The sequence below is a fragment of the Giraffa tippelskirchi genome, chromosome 10 (genome assembly GCF_054371585.1).
Source record: "Giraffa tippelskirchi isolate mGirTip1 chromosome 10, T2T-mGirTip1v1.2.pri, whole genome shotgun sequence".
NCBI classification, from domain to species: domain Eukaryota; kingdom Metazoa; phylum Chordata; class Mammalia; order Artiodactyla; family Giraffidae; genus Giraffa; species Giraffa tippelskirchi.
This window is the reverse complement of record NC_137284.1, coordinates 29,613,241-29,634,192: the sequence shown is the minus strand read 5'-3', so window position 1 is coordinate 29,634,192 and position 20,952 is coordinate 29,613,241. Positions and strand designations below refer to the sequence as shown.

Genomic DNA, 20,952 nt, shown 5'->3' with positions numbered 1-20,952 from the left:
CTGTGTCGTGAAGATCTTTTTTGTACAGTTCTTCTGTGTATTTTTGCCACCTCTTCTTAATATCTTCTGCTTCTGTTAGGTCCATACCATTTCTGTCCTTTATCGAGCTTTAAGAATATATTAATTATTCTTGGTCTTTTAATTTATTGATAAATTTTGACATCAGCTTGTAAAAATGTGCCTGAAAATAAACTTGATTATCAGAATTTTGATTAGGGTTGCATTAATTCTATAATTAAGATGCAATTTGCTGATTGACATTTTATGACATTGAGTATTCCAATCAGTGGACATGGTATGTCCATTATTTTAATGCTGTTTCCTGCATAGAAGTTTTGTACATCTTTTTGTTAGTTATTCCTAGATAGTTAATATTTTGTTATTGTAAATGATATATTTAAAAATTCTTATTTTTAAGTAGTACATAGAGGATATTAAAAAATGCAGTTGCTTTTTGTTTTTTAAACCCTGTATCTAACAACTTTGCTAAGCTCATTTAACAATTTTAATAAATTACGTGTAGGTTCTTTTAGATTCTTTATGAATAATCATGTCAGCATATAATGGCTTTGTCTCATATTGATATAATGATACCAGCTATCTCTTGATTAAAGCTTGCATGATATATCTATTTCTACCTTTTATTTTCAAATCTTTTTTTAAATCACTTTTTAGTTTGTGACCCAACAGCATGTAGTTAGTTTTTAAATAAATTTCATCTAACAGTGTTTAGTTTTAATTGGAGCATTTAGTTCTTTTTATTTAATGTGTTTATTGAAATATATGAGTTTAAATCTATCCTCTTATGAAATGCCTTCCATTTATCTTACCTGCTTAATGTTCTTTCTTTATCTCAATTCTCACTGTCTTTTGCATTGGCTCTTTTTAAAAAATTCTCTCCTTCACTGCTTTTTATTAGCTTGGGAATTGTACATTCTTTTATACCTCCTTTACTGGTTAACTTAGTTCAGTTCAGTTCAGTTCAGTCGCTCAGTCGTGTCCGACTCTTTGCGACCCCATGAATTGCAGCATGCCAGGCCTCCCTGTCCTTAGATAGGTTAACTTAGATATTACATTAATTCTTTTTAAAAATTAATTCAATTTTGACTGCTCTAGGTCTTCATTTCTGTGCATGAGCTTTCTCTGGTTGCGGTGTGTGGGGACTACTCCCAAGCTGCAATATGGGGGCTTCTCATTGTAGTGACTTCTCTTGTTGCAGAGCACAGGTTCTAGGGTGACTGGACTTCAGTAGTTGTGGCACATGGACTCAGTAGTTGCTGCTCACCGGCTCTAGAGCACAAGCTCAGTAGTTGGGGTTGCGTGGGCTTAGTTGCTCTGCACCACGTGGGGTCTTCCTGGACAAGGGATTGAACCTGTGTCCCCTGCATTGGCAAGTGGATTCTTAACCACTGAACCACCATTCACTCAGTTGTGTCCCCATAGACTGTAGCCTGCCAGGCTCTTCTGTCCGTGGAATTCTCCAGGCAAGAATCCTGGAGTGTGTTGCCATTTCCTTCTTTTAGGGGATCTTCCTGACCCAGAGATCTAACCTGGGTCTCTTGCATTGCAGGTGGATTCTTTACCATCTGGGCCACCAGGGAAGCCCAGTAAATCATTTCTTAGTCTCTTTTGCCCTGGTACCAAGATCCAGGCCCAGGCACCGGACCTACACTAGACAATTAGATTCACCTGCCCTGGACTTCTGATCAGGATCTGGTGATCCAAAAAAGCAGAGCAAAAATTTTCTGGTGATAGCAGCGGTAGCTGCAGCACCCGGTTTCTGGGGGCTCCAAAAACAGTGGCGCTGACAGCAGTGTTGGGGTGCCCAGTGTTCGTGGTGCAAGTTGCTGCAGCTTGTGTCGAATGTGACTGCACAGTGGAAGAAAGGTACTTTTAATCCCAGAAGCATACATCTGGTTAGAAATTAATGACATCAGGAAGGCATGAAAATATTCTCATTCACTTTGCATTATTTGGATGTAACATGCAGATTGAGAAAAACTTTCTCCCCCAAAGCATATACAGCTAATTTTTCAGAAATAAAGCTTTAGAATACTTGGATCGTTGAGTCTTTTTTGAGATATTTCCCATGTTCCTGTTGTTGGTTAGCTGAGAGTAGAGCATCAAGGTAACAATAGCTTCTTTTGTTACAGGAGAATGATCCATCTGTGAGACTGAAAATTGCATCATTGTTGGGTTTACTGTCAAAGACTGCAGGATTTTCACCAGACTGCATTATGGATGATGCCATTAATATCCTGCAGAATGAAAGTAAGTTGCAGTTTAAAAGCTGTAGAGGGAATTCCCAAGTGGTTCAGTGATTAGGACTCTGCACTTCCACTGAAGGGGCAGGAGTTCCATCCCTGGTTGGCAAACTAAGATCCTGGATGCCTTGCTGTGCAACCAAATAAATAAATATAAGTCGTATAACTAGAGCAGAAATCTTTAGTTCCTTTTGTATAGAGTGTAGAGCAAAGTTTTGTTGTGTTGGTGGTTATTGAAAAGAAATTTGAGGATAATTCAATAAAACCATGTACATATATTTACCTTAGAATTAAAATACAGGTTTGTCTCTTAGTAGCTATCATTTATTGACCTCTACTAAGAGCCATATACCTAAGGTAGTTTACATATGACATAAGATAGATACTATTGTCCTTAGTTTATAGGTGGGGAAACTGAAGCTCAGAAAAGTTAACTGACTTGTTCAAGGTTACTAGTCTGTAACAGAGTTGATGTTTTATTGACTGTGCCTACCAAACCACCAGGGGGTTCCCGGGTGGCTCAGTGGTAAAGAACTCGCCCTTACCTGCAGAGATGCAGGAGGCACAGATTCGATCCCTGGGTTGGGAAGATCCCCTGGAGAAGGGAATGGCTGCCCACTTCAGTACTCTTGCCTGGAGAAACCCATGCGTGGAGGAGTCTGGTGGACTACAGTTCATGGAGTTACAAAGAGTCAGACATGACTGAGCAACTAAGTACACACACCCACACACCCACACCCACACACCCACGCTCCCACACACCCCCCGGTCATGGAGTCCTCCACCATTTAGTTCCTATAAAAGCAGGAACTAAAGCAGACTTTAGTTCCCAAGTCTCATATGTTGTTGCCTTTTCTATTTGTTCCTTGTTGATGTGCACTAAACGTCTCAGTTTTTAGGTGAAAAGGTAAACTGTTTCACCATAAGAATTTTTTTTTTTATTATATTTGTCTTGTTTTATTTATGTACAAGATTTTCTAATAGAGTTAGTGCCTCATTGCTTTGATACTTATTCTGAAATTAAATAAAAAGAAACCTTTTGCTCCTGGTTCTGAAAATATTGTAGTTTTGTTTGAATTGGTCGTAATTTCAAAAAATAGTTTTATTTCATTTTAGGGTATCCATATTTAAACAAATATGGTTATTTAAATATTGGACAACAGTTTATTCTATAAACTTAAGAGGTTATGAGAATAATAAAAGGCCAGTGAACTCAAGAGATAATCTAAATTCACTTATTGTACAACTGATGATACAAATATAAGAGGCCCATTGGTTGAAATTGAAAATATTTTTTGTTAGAAACAACTTTATATTTAAATTTTAGTTGTATTGAATTTTGACCCAAGGACTTATAATTTATAGGAAACAATCAAAATACCTGAAAAACTTTCTTTTAAAAACACGAAGCAATTACATTTCCTCAATGTCCTTTTTTTCCGTGAAAAGTTCTTTTTTGGTTTGTTTGTTTTATTTATTTATTTTTTAATTTGTTTATTTTAATTGGAGGCTAATTACTTTACAACATTGTAGTGTTTTTTGCCATATGTTGACATGAATCAGCCATAGGTGTACATGTGTCCCTCATCCTGAACTCTGCTCCCACCTCCCTCCTCATCCCATCCCTCAGGGTCATCCTAGTGCACCAGCCCTGAGCACCCTGTCTCATGCATCAAACCTGGACTGGCAATCTGTTTCACATATGATAATATACATGTTTCAATGCTGTTCTCGAGGAAAGTTCTTATATGAGCTATACTTGGCAGAATTTCTTACTTTATGATTGGGGATTTCATAGAGTCATAGACGATTGGAGATCGTCTTATAGTGATCATCTTGTCTAATTCCTTCATTTTGCAGATGACAAGAATATTAAGTCCCAGAGAGATGAACTGAGCTGAAGTGAGTTCATCTAGCTAAAAGTAGTAGCCGAACTGAGAACTTAGTGTGGTGCTCTTTCTTGTGGACCATGATTTAACTAAGAACACTTTACCTCTAAAACAGAAACATTATAAGAGAGACTTAATTTTAAATCAGAACTCATTCTAGCCAAATTATGCAGTATTCATGGAAATAGCTGTTTTACTTTTTTTAAGTATTCTAATGTTTCTTATTTAATTGTCTCTAAGAGATCTGGTCTAGGACTCTTCCTGGTTTCCTATTCCTGGCCCACCTAGATTCATAGAAGATAGAATTGGGAGGGACCATAAGTTTCATCTAGTTCAAGCCCTGTATTTTAAGGCTGAGGAAGATGAACTCTGGGGAATTAAAGTGACTGCTGAAGTCACTTTGTATTTATGGCTTAAAATTAAGAATTTCCCAATTATCAGTCTTAATATTATCAAATCCAAGACTGCGGTCTGCACTTTGGACCAGAAGTTAAGTTCATCAAATGCATGAATTTTATAACTTTGACAAGCATTGCTTCTCTAGTACATGCTACACACTAATGATAACATCAAGCTTGTTTTAGAGGAGGTATAATTAACATACTATGAAGCAGAGGAGAGAATGGGATCAGTGCTGACTGGTGGGTCTAGAAAGGCTTAGTGAAAATGTAGGTTTGGAAAGTCCAAATCCTCCAAATTTGGGGAAGAGTGGTACCAAGAAGGAACATAATGATAGAAGATAGAAAACTGGTGAAGTATAAGGGATGTTTGAAGAACTGAGTTGTTTGAGAGATCGATAGAAAGGAAGTAAGGTGCTTTTGGAAGAAAAACATTGGTAAAATGTTTTGAAGCCAAAGGGTAGTAGTCTTGAATACTGAGGATTTTAAATGTTATTTTGTAGGCAGTTGGGTACCTTGTTCTCTTTGAACAAAGCATGAAATGATCAAGTCGAGTTTTACAAAGATAATTTAGTGGTTGTGTGGAATTTGCTTTGATGAACTGGGTGGCTTAGAGAAGAAATGTGGAGGATTCATTTATTCTTGTGGCGATGTCCATCTAACCTGAAGTTATAATGTAGGCCTGGAACTCAGGGGAGAGACCAGGATTTAAGATTTAGATTAGATCTGTGATTTATTAGAGGCAAGAGTTAAGTTCAAAAAGGTCTAGCTGTCTTTTTATGGTTGTCATGCAGAATCATCTTTTTGAAGAAATAAATTTTAGAGCAGTATGATGGTATTGATTTCTTCACCTCTGTTCTGTTTTCTCTTAGTTTCTTTTCTCTTTGTGACTTCTTTCATATTGGAGACTTCGCTTTCCTTTTTTAATCTATTCAACTTAAAAAAATTCTTATATTGTTATTGAAATATAATTGATTTACAGTGTTGTGCTTGTTTTGTTTTGTTTTTTGGTATTACTTATTTGACTGGGCTGGATCTTGGTTGCTGCCCCCAGAATCTTCAGTCTTTGTCGAGGCATGCCATATCTTTTAGTTGCAGCATGTGGGATTTAGTTCCCTGACCAGGGGTTGAACCAGGCCCCCTACTTTGGAAGCATGGAGGACCACCAGGGAAGTCCCCTACAATGTTGTGTTTATGCAGACTTTTCTTAATGATCCTTGGCTTTGCATTGAAATTTAAGATGAGGCACTAAAAAGCTGATTGAGAGTTCTTTGTGAATGGATGGGGCTTGTCAGCTGGTAGGCTCCACTCTAACATGATCCTATGTGTCTTTGGAGGACTGTTAAATAGTAGTGTCTTCTGCTGTTTTTTGTGGGCCTGTAAACTTTTGACTCTCCTGCTGAGAGGACAGATGCCTGATTGCCATGTTTTTTTTTTTTTTTTTTTAGCCAAAGCAGCTAAAGGGTGCTAGGGAGAGGGAGGGAGTCTCATTTTCAGTATGTTGATTATCTCTTAATCTCCTTATTATCAGTTCAGTTGAGTTGCTCAGTCGTATCCGACTCATCGCGACCCCATGGACTACAGCACGTCAGGCCTCCCTGTCCATCACCAAATCCCGGAGCATACTCAAACTCATGTCCATTGAGTCAGTGATGCCGTCCAACCACTTCATTCTCTGTTGTACCCTTCTCCTCCTGCCTTCAATCTTTCCCAGCATCGGGGTCTTTTCAGATGACTCAGCTCTTCACATGAGGTGGCCAAAGTATTGGAGTTTCAGCTTCAGCATCAGTCCTTCCAATGAATATTCAGGACTGATTTCCTTTAGGATGGACTGGTTGGATCTCTTTGCAGTCCAAGGGACTCTCAAGAGTCTTCTTCAATACCACAGTTCAAAAGCATCAATTCTTCGGCACTCAGCTTTCTTTATAAACTCTCACAACCATACATGACTACTGGAAAAACAATAGCTTTGACTAGATGGACCTTTCTTGGCAAAGTAATGTCTCTGCTTTTTAATATGCTGTCTAGGTTGGTGAGCAAGTGTCTTTTAATTTCATGGCTGCAGTCACCATCTGCAGTGATTTGGAGCCCCCCAAAATAAAGTCTCTCACTGTTTCCACTGTTTCCCTATCTATTTGCCATAAAGTGATGGGATCAGATGCCATGATCTTAGTTTTCTAAATATTGAGTTTTAAGCCAGCTTTTTCACTCTCCTCTTTCACTTTCATCAAGAGGTTCTTTAGTTCTTCTTCACTTTCTGCCATTTGGGTGGTGTCATCTGCATATCTGAGGTTATTGATATTTCTCCAGGCAACCTTGATTCTAGCTTGTGCTTCATCCAGCCTGGCATTTCTCATGATGTACCCTGCATATAAGTTAAATAAGCAGGGTGACAATATACAGCCTTGACGTACTCCTTTTCCAATTTGGAACCAGTCTGTTGTTCCATATCCAGTTCTAACTGTTGCTTCCTGACCTGCATACAGATTTCTCAAGAGGCCGGTCAGGTGATTTGGTATTCCCATCTCTTTAGAATTTTCCACACAGGTCAAAGGCTTTGACATAGTAAAGCAGTAGATGTTTTTCTGGAACTCTCTTTCTTTTTGAATGATCCAGTGGATGTTGGCAGTTTGATCTCTGGTTCCTCTGCCTTTTCTAAATCCAGCTTGAACATCTGAAGTTCATGGTTCATGTACTATTGAAGCCTGGCTTGGAGAATTTTGAGTATTACTTTGCTAATATATGAGATGAGTGCAGTTGTGCAGTAGTTTGAGCATTCTTTTGCATTGCCTTTCTTTGGGATTGGAATAAAAGCCGACCTTTTCCAGTCCTGTGGCCACTGCTGAGTTTTCAAATTTGCTGGGATTTTGAGTGCAACACTTTCACAGCATCATCTTTTAGAGTTTGAAATAGCTCAACTGAAATTCCATCACCTCCACTAGCTTTGTTCGTGGTGATGCTTCCTAAGGCCCACTTGATTTCACATTCCAGGATGTCTGGCTCTAGGTGAGAGTGAGTGATCATACCATCGTGATTATCTGGGTTGTGAAGATCTTTTATGTACTGTTCTTCTGTGTATTCTTGCCATCTCTTCTTAATATCTTCTGCTTCTGTTAGGTCCATACCATTTCTGTCCTTTATTGGGCCCATCTTTCAATGAAATGTTCCCTTGGTATCTCTAATTTTCTTGAAGAGATCTCTAGTCTTTCCCTTTCTATTGTTTTCCTCTATTTCTTTGCATTGATCCCTGAGGAAGGCTTTCTTATCTCTCCTTGCTATTCTTTGGAACTCTGCATTCAGATGGGTATATCTTTCCTTTTCTTCTTTGCCTTTTACTTCTCTTCTTTTCACAGCTATATGTAAGGCCTCCTCAGACAACTATTTTTCCTTTTTGCATTTCTTTTTCTTGGGGATGGTCTTGATCCCTGTCTCCTGTACAATGTTATGAACCTCCGTCCATAGTTCCTCAGGCACTCTATCAGATCTAATCCCTTAAATCTATTTCTCACTTCCACTGTATAATTGTAAGGGATTAGATTTAGGTCACACCTGAATGGTCTAGTGGCTTTCCCTTCTTTCTTCAATTTAAGTCTAAATTTGGCACTAAGGAGTTCATGATCTGAGCCACAGTCAGCTCCCAGTCTTGCTGACTGTATAGAGCTTCTCTGTCTTTGGCTACAAAGAATATAATCAGTCTGGTTTTGGTATTGACCATCTGGTGATGTCCATGTGTAGAGTCTCCTCTTGTATTGTTGGAAGAGTGTGTTTGCTGTGACCAGTGCATTCTCTTGGCAAAACTCTATTAGCCTTTGCCCTGCTTCATTCTGTATTCCAAGGCCAAATTTGCCTGTTACTCTAGCTACTTCTTGACTTCCTACTTTTGCATTCCAGTTCAGTTCAGTCGCTCAGTCGTGTCCGACTCTTTGCGACCCCATGAATTGCAGCACGCCAGGCCTCTCTGTCCATCACCAACTCCCGGAGTTTACCTAAACCCATGTCCATCGAGTCGGTGATGCCATCCAACCATCTCATCCTCTGTCGTCCCCTTCTCCTCCTGCCCCCAATCCTACACAGCATTAGGGTCTTTTCCAATGAGTCAACCCTTTGCATGAGGTGGCCAAAGTATTGGAGTTTCAGCTTCAACGTCAGACCTTCCAATGAACACCCAGGATTGATCTCTTTTAGGATGGATTGATTGGATCTCCTTGCAGTCCAAGGGACTCTCAAGAGTCTTCTCCAACACCACAGTTCAAAAGCATCAATTCTGCGGTGCTCAGCTTTCTTCACCGTCCAACTCTCACATCCATACATGACCACTGGAAAAACCATAGCCTTGACTAGACTGACTTTTGTTGGCAAAGTAATGTTTCCACTTTTAAATATGCTATGTAGGTTGGCCATAACCTTCCTTCCAAGGAGTAAGCGTCTTTTAATTTCATGGCTGCAATCACCATCAGCAGTGATTCTGGAGCCCCAAAAAATAAAGTCTGACACTGTTTCCACTGTTTCCCCATCTATTTCCCATGGAGTGATGGGACCAGATGCCATGATCTTAGTTTTCTGAACGTTGAGCTTTAAGCCAACTTTTTCACTCTCCTCCTTCACCTTCATCAAGAGGCTCTTTAGTTCTTCTTTACTTTCTGCCATAAGGGTGGTGTCATCCGCATATCTGAGGTTATTGATATTTCTCCCGGCGATCTTGATTCCAGCTTGTGTTTCTTCCAGCCCAGCGTTTCTCATGATGTACTCTGCATATAAGTTAAATAAGCAGAGTGACAATATACAGCCTTGACGTACTCCTTTTCCTATTTGGAACCAGTCTGTTGTTCCATGTCCTGTTCTAACTGTGGCTTCCTGACCTGCATACAGGTTTCTCAAGAGACAGGTCAGATGGTCTGGTATTCCCATCTCTTGAAGAATTTTCCACAGTTTATTGTGATCCACATAGTCAAAGGCTTTGGCATAGTCAATAAAGCAGAAATAGATGTTTTTCTGGAACTCTCTTGCTTTTTCGATGATCCAGCAGATATTGGCAATTTGATCTCTGGTTCCTCTGCCTTTTCTAAAACCAGCTTGAACATCTGGAAGTTCATGGTTCACGTATTACTGAAGCCTGGCTTGGAGAATTTTGAGCATTACTTTACTAGCATGTGAGATGAGTGCATTTGTGCGGTAGTTTGAACATTCTTTGGCCTTGCCTTTCTTTGGGATTGGAATGAAAACTGACCTTTTCCAGTCCTGTGGCCACTGCTGAGTTTTCCAAATTTGCTAGCGTATCGAGTGCAGCACTTTCACAGCATCACCTTTGAGGATTTGAAATAGCTCAACTGGAATTCCATCACCTCCACTAGCTTTGTTCATAGTGATGCTTTCTAAGGCCCACTTCACTTCACATTCCAGGATGTCTGGCTCTAGGTGAGTGATCACACCATCGTGATTATCTGGGTTGTGAAGATCTTTTTTGTAGAGTTCTTCTGTGTATTCTTGCCACCTCTTCTTAATATCTTCTGCTTCTGTTAGGTCCATACCATTTCTGTCCTTTATTGAGCCCATCTTTGCATGAAATGTTCCTTTGGTATCTCTAATTTTCTTGAAGAGATCTCTAGTCTTTCCCAATCTGTTGTTTTCCTCTATTTGTTTGCATTGATCGCTGAGGAAGGCTTTCTTATCTCTCCTTGCTATTCTTTGGAACTCTGCATTCAGATGAGAATATCTGTCCTTTTCTCCTTTGCTTTTCGCTTCTCTTCTCTTCCCAGCTATCTGTAAGGCCTCCTCAGACAGCCATTTTGCTTTTTTGCATTTCTTTCCCATGGGGATTGTGTTGATCCCTGTCTCCTGTACAATGTCATGAACCTCTGTCCATAGTTCATCAGGCACTCTATCTATCAGGTCTAGTCCCTTAAATCTATTTGTCACTTCCACTGTTTTACTCATAAGGGATTTGATCTAGGTCATACCTGAGTGGTCTAGTAGTTTTCCCTACTTTCTTCAATTTAAGTCTGAATTTGGCAATAAGCAGTTCATGATCTGAGCCACAGTCTGCTCCTGGTGTTGTTTTTGCTGACTGTATAGAGCTTCTCCATCTTTGGCTGCAAAGAATATAATCAGTCTGATTTCGGTGTTGACCATCTGGTGATGTCCACGTGTAGAGTCTTCTCTTGTGTTGTTGGAATAGGGTGTTTGCTATTACCAGTGCGTTCTCTTGGCAAAACTCTATTAGCCTTTGCCCTGCTTCATTCTGTACTCCAAGGCCAAACTTGCCTGTTACGCCAGGAGTTTCTTGACTTCCTACTTTTGCATTCCCGTCCCCTATAATGAAAAGGACATCTTTTTTGGGTGTTAGTTCTAGAAGGTCTTGTAGGTCTTCATAGAACCGTTCAACTTCAGCTTCTTCGGCGTTACTGGTTGGGGCATAGGCTTGGATTGCCGTGATATTGAATGGTTTGCCTTGGAAGCGAACAGAGATCATTCTGTTGTTTCTGAGATTGCATCCAAGTACTGCATTTTGGACTCTTTTGTTGACTATGGTGGCTACTCCACTTCTTCTAAGGGATTCCTGCCCACAGTGGTAGGGATAATGGTCATCTGAGTGAAATTCACCCATTCCAGTCCATCTTAGTTTGCTGATTCCTAAAATGCCTATGTTTACTCTTGCCATCTCCTGTTTGACCACTTCCAATTTGCCTTGATTCATGGACCTAACATTCCAGGTTCCTCTGCAGTATTGCTCTTTACAGCATCGCACTTTACTTCCATCACCAGTCACATCCACAGAGGGGTGGTGTTTTTGCTATGGCTGTCTCTCTTCATTCTTTCTGGAGTTATTTCCCCACTGATCTCCAGTAGCATGTTGGGCACCTACCGACCTGGGGAGTTCATCTTTCAGTGTCCTATCTTTTTGCCTTTTCATACTGTTCATGGGGTTCTCAAGGCAAGAATACTGAAGTGGCTTGCCATTCCCTTCTCCAGTGGACCACATTCTGTCAGACCTCTCCACCATGACCCATCCCTCTTGGGTGGTCCTACACGTCATGGCTGATAGTTTCATTGAGTTAGATAAGGCTGTGGTCCATGTGATCAGATTGCTTATATTTGTATTTATTATATATTATCTTTATTATATTTCCCTCCTTTCCTCACCTAGCATCTGCCAGATTAGATCCTTCCTGTCCTAATTTTTACAGAAAAACAACTAACTCAGTGGTTGATTAACCGGTTGTATAGCATAGGGAAGGAGATGGAGGTCCAGCTACTTCTTATAGAAACTTTAAACAAATCCATGCCTCACTCCATTTTGGGGTGTTTTATGGTTGGTTTTTGTTTTTCTTTTCTTTTAAATCTATGATATCTGAATCTTGCTTGGCATATGGTTGGAATTTATTTGCTCTGTTGTGACGCCCTCCTCAGTAGGCATTTAGTGTTAGATTTCTCAGTTTTGCCATAGACTTCTTCATTTGCTTGCCATCTCTGAAAAATTTGTTGACTTTTCTCATCTGCTTACTATTCTTCTGTTTTCTTTGTCCTTGTAAGTTTATACTTTTTAAATTTCTTTATATGTTAATGAGGTTTTAAGAAAGAATTAGTGATAAACAGAGGTGTTGAATATAGTATGTCTTACTGAAAGTGTTTTTAAGAGGTTATTTTCCCAGTGTCTTATAAGCTTTTTTTTTTTAAGCTTTAATTGTTTATATAGCATATGATTTTTGACATTTGTTTCACATCTGTATTGTGGATTTCTTAATGTTTTTCTTAAGTGAACAGTTATTTTTTTTAGTTAAAATTAAAGAGACTATATTAGTAATAGTAAAAGGAAATTAATGTCCTCAACTTAGTAAATATAATTTTTATTTTGTTCTTTAAAATATATACATGCATACCTCTGAGATATTGCAGATTCTGTTCCAGATGATCACAGTAAATTAAATATTGCAGTAAAGTGAGTCACCCGAGTTTTTGATTTCCCAATGCAGATAAAAGTAATGTCTACACCATACTATAGTTTATTGCTTGCAATAGCATTATGTCTAAAAAGAATGTACTACCATAATACTGTATTGATAAAAAATGTTAACCATAATTTGAGCCTTTAGCAAGTAGTAATCTTTTTTCAATAGTAACATCAAAGGTCATTGATCAGAAATCACCATAACAAATATAATAATGAAAGTTTGACATACTGCAAGAATGATGAAAAGGTGACAGAAACATGAAGTGAGCGATGCTGTTGAAAAATGGTGCAGAAGACTTGCTTAATGGAGGATTGAGGCAAACCTTCAATTTATAAAAAATGTAGTATAGTATTTGCAAAGTCAGTAAAATGAAGCACAATAAAACAAAGTATGTCTGTACAAGGTTATTAACATAAAAATGATTTTCTGCATGCCACCTAGATCCTCTTGTGTACCACTGGCATAGAACCATAGAACCATATTTTGGAACAAAGAAGAGAATCTGGTTAAGGTGATTGATAGTGATTTACTTGGAATTGGCTGTTTGCCCATTTATCAAGCATCCATTGACCATGTAATGAGGCATGCTAGATTCTAAGACTACAGAGGTGAATAAAACATAGTCCTTGCCCTTAAGGATCTTTCAGTTTCCTGGTTTTGTTTGATATTCAAAAAAGTATCATAAAGTTACAGTTTATGTAAAGGGTTCAATGGAAACATGAACCAAGAAATGGTCAGTTTTTTTAGGGGAAGAGCGAAAAGCACCATACAGGAGGTGACATTTCAAGATTAGGAGGTGGTCTCTGGGGATTAGGGTTGAGAATGAAGCAGGATGTAGATAAAAGCATTCTAGGTAGGGAAGTGGGCCAGAGCAAAGATAGGGGGACATGGAATCATAAGTAATTGGGAAAAAGGAGGCTAGGGAAACCTGAAAGAGATGAGGCTAATGAAGTAGGGAGGGCGAGGCATCGTGGAGGGACTAGTATGTATGTGTGTCCCGCTAAGGAATTTAGACTTTATTTTGAAGGCAATGAAAAAGCCTTTGAATTAGTCGAGCATTGAACATTTTTGGAGCACTATGTCACGCGCATCCTGTGGAGGGCTCAAATTTTTAGACATGATCCCTTTAGGAACTTAGCTTTTAGTTGAGGGAAGTCAAGAATCAAACAGCAGAACTCAGCTGACAAAAATCTGCATTCTTTATACCCAAGTAAATTTAGTTTCTATAGTAATCTCCTTTTGAAATTCTAAAACCCAACTTTCCATCTTCCTTTCTAGAGTCTCATCAAGTCCTTGCTCAACTGTTGGACACTTTGCTTGCAATTGGCACTAAACTCCCAGAGAATCAAGCTATCCAGATGCGATTAGTTGATGTAGCCTGCAAGGTAAGAATATAATGGTTAGACACAGGGTTGCTTCTTTATTGAACAGTTTTGCATTATCTGGAGAAATGATACAAGCTGCCAGATCTGCTTACCTCCATCCTAAGTCTATAACTGAGAATTGCCAAAGACTCTTAAACGGCTATAAGACCTGCTTCATTTTTTGTTCGTTTCTTGATGTTGGATTAGGAATAAAGTTGAGTAACTTGTTATAAAATGAACTTGTTCACTGTCCCAAAAGAAATGAAAATAATTAAAGGAACTACCATGTATTCCATGCCTAACATATGCTCTCTGCTTATTACAGTACTATTTTTTACCTTTTTGAAAGAAAAGTAATTTTATTCCTATGGTGTATGCTGCTGCTGCTGCTGCTAAGTCACTTCAGTCGTGTCCGACTCTAGGCGACCCCATAGATGGCAGCCCACCAGGCTCCCCCGTCCCTGGGATTCTCCAGGCAAGAACACTGGAGTGGGTTGCCATTTCCTTCTCCAATGCATGAAAGGGAAAAGTGAAAGTGAAGTTGCTCAAGTCGTGTCCGACTCTTAGCAACCCCATGGATTGCAGCCCACCAGGCTCCTCCATCCATGGGATTTTCCAGGCAACAGTACTGGAGTGGGGTGCCATTGCCTTCTCCGCCTATGGTGTATGCTCATTGTTAAAAACAAAATTAACTAATACAGAAATAAAATAAGTGAAAGCCACTCCATCTTGCCCTCCTAGTCCCTCTTCTCAGGCATAACACCTGTCCTGTCAGCAGTTTCGAATTATGATACTTTCCTTTGTTCCTCATAGTCCTTTAGGGAAGTGCTGTTATATCTCTTTTACTAAGATGGGAATTGAGGGTGAAGGAGTTTAATTTGTCTAAGTTTTCATACTTAGGAAGTTGCAGAACCAGGGCATAAACTCTTTTCTGATTCCAAAGCCAAATTCTTTTAATTTGGAACTTTTAATTGGCTTTCTTTTGTGCATAGTACCAGCTCCTAAACCTTGTAGAATTGGCTTTACTTTTAATCTTTTTGATAAATTTGTTTTGAGAATATAAGGAGACAAATATGTTTGAATTGTGGAAGGGTTACATTCATGGAATTAGAAAACTATTTCTGAACCCCAGGAAAGAGTATTTCATTTATCTTAATAAACAATGACAACAACAAAAAAACCCGTAACACTTCGAGAAGTACAGTATTAAAAGCTTAAGTGGAAGAAAACTAGGGATTACATATTTGAAAGAGTAAGCACATCTCCCATGTGAGAGAATATATGTATCTGGGAGGTTGTGCTTTTGAGAGCGGTGTTTTACGCAGTGGATTATTCTGCATGAAGCAACAGTTTCTTAAATTTGTTCTAAAGAAATCTTTTATTATAAAAATTTATACTCATGGAAATTTGAAAAGAAGTATAAAGAAAGAACTACACTCTTAATTCACTATGTAAAGGCAACCATTGTTATTATTAGCCTTTTGAGATATCCTTTCTGATTTTTTTTTTTGTATATAGATTGTTTGCTTTTCTTTTTCCATATATAGCTATAATCATATTCTATATTCAGTTTTGCTTTTTGACTAACATAACAGAAGTATTTTCTTATATTATAAATGTTTTATAAATATTTTTAATGGATACATGATATTTTGTCCAGTAATCAAGCCATAGTTTGTCCTAACCATTCTCTTACTAGTGGACATTTATATTGTAGCCATTTTTAAAAATAGTAAATAATACCACACAGTGAATGTTATTAGTCTAAAGTATTTCCTGTGTCTAGGGTTATTTCCTAAACATAGATTGTCACAGTAGAATTACAGGATGAAAGAATTTAGAATTTTTGTTTTTAAGACTTTTGATACTTTTGGCAAATTGTTTTCTACAATATTCTAGTTTAAGCCTATCCACAGTATTTGAGATATTATTCTGGCATTTGGATATTAATGTTTAAAAGCAAGACGTAAACCTGTTAATTTGGTAAGAAGGAAATGGTGTTTCATTTAAAAAAAATTCCTATTTTGTCTTCATTTGTATGTCCTGTCTTCACTTCAGTTCAGTTCAGTCGCTCAGTCATGTCCGACTCTTTGCAACCCTATGGCTTGCAGCACTCCAGGCCTCCTTGTCCATCGCCAACTTCCGGAGTTTACTCAAATTCATGTCCATTGAGTCGGTGATGCTATCCAACCATCTCATGCTCTGTTGTTCCCGTCTCCTCTTGCCTTCCTTCTTTCCCAGCATCAGGGTCTTTTCAAAAGAGTCAGTTCTTCTCATCAAGTGGCCAAAGTAAAATACATCAGTCCTTCCACATGAATATTCAGAACTGATTTCCTTTAGGATTGACTGGTTGGATCTCCTTGCAGTCCAAGGGACTCTCAAGAGTCTTCTCCGATACCACAGTTGAAAAGCATCAATTATTCAGCACTCAGCTTTCTTTATAGTCCAACTCTCACATCCATACGTGACTACCGGAAAAACCATAGGTTTGACTAGACGGACCTTTGTTGGCAAAGTAACATCTCTGCTTTTTAATATGCTGTCTAGGTTGGTCATAGCTTTTCTTCCAAGGAGCAAGCATCTTGTAATTTCATGGCTGCAGTCACCACCTGCAGTGATTTGGAGCCCCCCAAAATAAAGACAATCACTGTTTCCATTATTTCCCCATCTATTTGCCATGAAGTGATGGGACCAGATGCCATGATCTTAGTTCTCTGAATGTTGAGTTTTAAGCCAACTTTTTCACTCTCCTCATTCACTTTCATCAAGAGGCTCTTTAGTTTTCTTCACTTTCTGCCATTTGGGTGGTGTCATCTGCATATCTGAGGTTATTGATATTTCTCCAGGCAACCTTGATTCTAGCTTGTGCTTCATCCAGCCTGGCATTTCTCATGATATACTCTGCATATAAGTTAAATAAGCAGGGTGACAATATTCAGCCTTGACGTACACCTTTCCCTATTTGGAGCCAGTCTGTTGTTCCATATCCAGTTCTAACTGTTGCTTCTTGACCTGCATACAGATTTCTCAGAAGGCAGGTCAGGTGTCTGATATTCCAGTCTCTTTAAAGATTTTCCACAGTTTGTTGTGATCCACACAGTCAAAGACTTTGGCATAGTCAGTAAAGCAGAAGTAGATGTTTTTTATGGAACTTGGGTGCTTTTTCGATGATCCAGTGGATGTTGGCAGTTTGATCTCTGGTTCTGTCTTGGGAATGCACTTTTCATGTTCTTTTCTAGTTTCTCATATGGATTTTTTGTGTGTTTCTTCACCATTTGCAGAGGCTCATAACTAGGTAGAAATTTGAACTATTCGGAAATGGCATATCTGCCACAAGCTTTTGCAAATTCAAGTAAATAAAGGCTGACTATGATTCATAGCTATAGTTACTGTTTCTATTGCTTAATGCTATTTTGTTTGTGAGTTTTTCATACAGTGATCTTTGAGATATGATTCACATTAAAATAACATTCCCCCTTTTAATAGAAATAATGCAGGGTATGTTTTCCAACTACAATGGAATTAAATTAGTTGAGTAAAAGAAAAAATTAGGAAAACCACAAATATGTGGAAATTAAACAACATGCTTCTATTTAACCAATGAGTCAGAGAGGAAATCAGCAGGTGAATTAGAAAATACTTTGAGGTGAGTGAATGAAGACACTGCGTACCAAAACTGGGCTGCAGCTACTGCATGCTTAGAGGGAAATTTATAGCAATTAGTGTCCATAGTAAAAAAAAAGAAAGATCCCATTTCAGTACCTTATTCTTTTACCTGAGATGCTGGATAAAGAAGAGCACATTAGATATAAAAGCATGCAGAAGGAAGGAAATAAAGACTAGAGTAGAAATTAATGAAATCAAGAGTAGAAAAACAGTAGAGAAAAATCAAAGAAGCAAAAGCTTGTTCTTTGTAAAGATCAACAAAATTGAGAAACCTTTATTTTTGGAAAGGAAAAAAAGAAGGCTCAAACTACTAGAATCATAAATGAAAAGAGGTTATTTCTGCTGACCTGACAGAAATGAGGATTATAAAAAAATACTATGAACAATTGTATGCCAATAAATTAGATAACTTACATAAAATGCACCAATTCCTACTAATTCCTACGAAGATACGAACAGCGAAAACCATCTCAAGAAGGAGTAGACAATCCGAATATACTTATAACGAGTAATTAAATTAGTAATGAAAGAAACAAAAACTTACCTCCAAAAGAAGCTCAGGCCCAGATGGCTTTGAATCAAACATTTTAAATAAGAATTCATACCAATTCTTCACAGATTTTCCGAAGAAGTAGAAGAGAAGCAACATTTCTCAACTAATTCTATGAGGCTAGTATAACCTTAGTACCAAAACCAAACAGCGACATTTTAAGAAAAGCCAGATATGTTCTAGAGAACTTACTGGACAAGAGGCCTGTTAGGATGTTATTGCACTGGGCTTCCCTTGTGGCTCAGATAGTAAAGGATGTTATTGTAGTAGCCTACAGGAAAGGTTATAGTAGTTTGAATTAAAGTGATGGAAAGATGGAAAGATATGAATAGATTTGAGAAATATTTAGGAAGTAGGATTGGCAGGACTTGATAATTGGTTGAGCATGGAGTGATGGTGAAGGAATTGCTGAGGATACTTCCCGTTTCCAGCTTATGTCCAGATTAGTTGGTGTTGCTTTTCACTCAGAGAATTCTGGGAAAGCATTTGGTTGGGTGTGGGACAAAGTCCAAATAACCCAACAATTTCAAACTTACTAAAAAAAATTATAAAAATAGTACAAGAGATTTCCATAAACCCTTCTTTTTGATTCATCAATCATTAGCATTCTCCTGCATTTGCTTTATCACTCTCTCTCTATGTTGGGGGCTTCCCTGGTGGCTCAGCTGGTAAAAAATCTGCCTGCAATGAGGGAGAACTGGGTTTGATCACTGAGTTGGGAAGATCCTCTGGAGAAGGGAAAGGCTACCCACTCCAGTGTTCTGGCCTGGAGAATTCCAAGAACTGTATAGTCCGTGGTGTCGCAAAGAGTTGGACACGACTGAGCGACTTTCACTTTCACTCTCTCTATATATATTTTACCAAACCATTTAAGGGTAAATTGCAGACATTATGCTTCTTTTCCACTAAATACTTTAATGTTTATTTCTTAAGAAGGAGGAAATCATTTTTATAAACCCAGTTTTCAAAGTCAGGAAATTTAGCTTTGGATTTTGTCTGTTTGTTTTTTGACTGCGTGGCCTGTGAGGTCTTAGTTCCCCGACCTGGGATTGAACCCATGCGTCCTGCAGTGGAAACATGGAATCCTAACCTCTGGACTGCCAGGGAATTCCCGGGAAATTTAACTTTGATATACGACTAATCTGTAGTAGTATTAGACTTTATTCAAATTCTACCTGTTGTCTTTTATATTATGTTTTATGTAAATTTTTCTTTTCTAGTCCAGGATCACACATTGCGTTTAGTTTTCATGTCCCTATCTTCTTTAATCTGGAAAGGTCCGCAGGCTGTCTTTGTCTTTCATGATCTTAACTTGAAGAGTATAGGCTGTTTACTTTATAGAATGCTTTTTTTTTTTTTAATTTTTGGCTGTACTGGGTCTCCATTGCTGCATGTGGGCTTTCTCCAGTTGCAGCTCTAGTTGCAGCTCTAGTTGCAGCTCTAGAGCGCAGACTCAGTAGTTGTGTCCCACAGGCTTAGCTGCTCCACAGCATGGAAGATCTTCCCAGACCAGGAATCAAACTGGTGTCCCTTGCATTGCAAGGCGGATTCTTAGCCACTGGACCACCAGAGAATCCCTAGAATTGTCTTTCAACGTGTATTTATCTGGCATTTCCTCTGTTTAGATTCAAGTTACACGTTTTGGTGGGAATAATACATAAATACTACTATGTCCTTTTCAGTGCATCATATCATAAGGCACATGTGAGGTCTGACTCATTATTGGTGTTAACTTTGATACTTGGTTAAGGTAATGTCTGCCAGGTTTTTCATTCTAGAGTTGTTATTTCCTCCTGTGATTAATGAGTAATTTGTGGGGAGATACTTTGAGATAATGTAAATGTCCTTTTCCCCATCAAACTATTATTTTCTATTTTAGCAACTATTAATAAATCTTGCTGAGTCATTTATAACTGATTATTGCAAAATGATGATATTCTAACACTGTTATTACATCTATATTTTTTACTTAGCATGCTATTGTAAGAAAGTTTTCCCTCCCTCTCTTTCCCTCTTTCCCTTCTTATCAATCTCCTAATTTATTCAAAATATTATAATCTGTTCTATCCTTACTGTTATTTGAAGTTCATATTGTTCATTTGTATATTTCTAAAATATGAGATACGAATCTGCCATATTTTTTTGTTTCATAGTAGGAAGAAAGTCATGCTTTTGGGTATTCTTAACATCTCAAAATTCATCTCTGTCAGTAATTATTATTCTGTCGATAATCCTTTGAGGTACTGTGTGCTGTGTTATGCTTAGTCGCTAAGTCGTGTCTGACTCTTTGCAACCCCATGGACTGTAGCCCACCAGGCTCCTCTGTCCATGAGATTCTCCAGGCAGGAATACTGGAGTGGGTTGCTGTGCCCTCCTCCAGGGGATCTTCCTAACCCAAGGATCAAACCCAGGTCTCCCACATTGCAGGCGGATTCTTTACCTTCTGAGCCACCATGGAAGCCCAAGAATACTGGGAGTGGGTAGCCTGTCCCTTCTCCAGGGGATCTTCTTGACCCAGGAGTTGGACGGGGATCTCCTTCATTGCAGGCAGATTCTTCACCAGCTGAGCTATTGTACAGCTAATCATCATTTGATAGATAATGAGATTTAAATTTGGCCAGGAAATTACTACAAGTCTTTTCTTGTGTAGAATCTGCATAACTGAAATTGGAGGTCTTCTACTTTGTTTCTTATTTGTGAAGATTTTTCTAGGGAATAAATATCTTGTCATTTCTGTATATATGGCTTCCTTAGAGCCTAGTTTAATTCTTTGTTTCTCTTTTTCTATCTCACCTCTTCTGGTCTCTCTATTTCTTTTCTGTTCCTTTAATTCTGTGGCAAAAGTACATTAAGCTTTTCAGGCAACAGAAAC

General features: G+C 38.5%; 1 protein-coding gene across 5 annotated transcripts in view; it reads left to right on the top strand.

The window, feature by feature from the left end:
* INTS4 (integrator complex subunit 4) overlaps positions 1 to 20,952 on the top strand; it is a 110,935-nt gene that overhangs the window by 12,397 nt on the left and 77,586 nt on the right. For 3 of the 5 annotated variants that reach the window (XR_014067786.1, XM_081537476.1, XM_081537475.1), the window contains exons 3-4: positions 2,154 to 2,271; positions 13,779 to 13,885. Coding sequence is in view for 4 of the 5 variants with exons in the window: in XM_081537476.1 (XP_081393602.1) it covers positions 2,154 to 2,271; positions 13,779 to 13,885 (225 nt within the window). In the remaining variant the exon portion in view is untranslated. The remainder of the gene's footprint in view (positions 1 to 2,153; positions 2,272 to 13,778; positions 13,886 to 20,952) is intronic. The other 2 variants (XM_081537478.1, XM_081537477.1) reach the window with 1 other exon arrangement.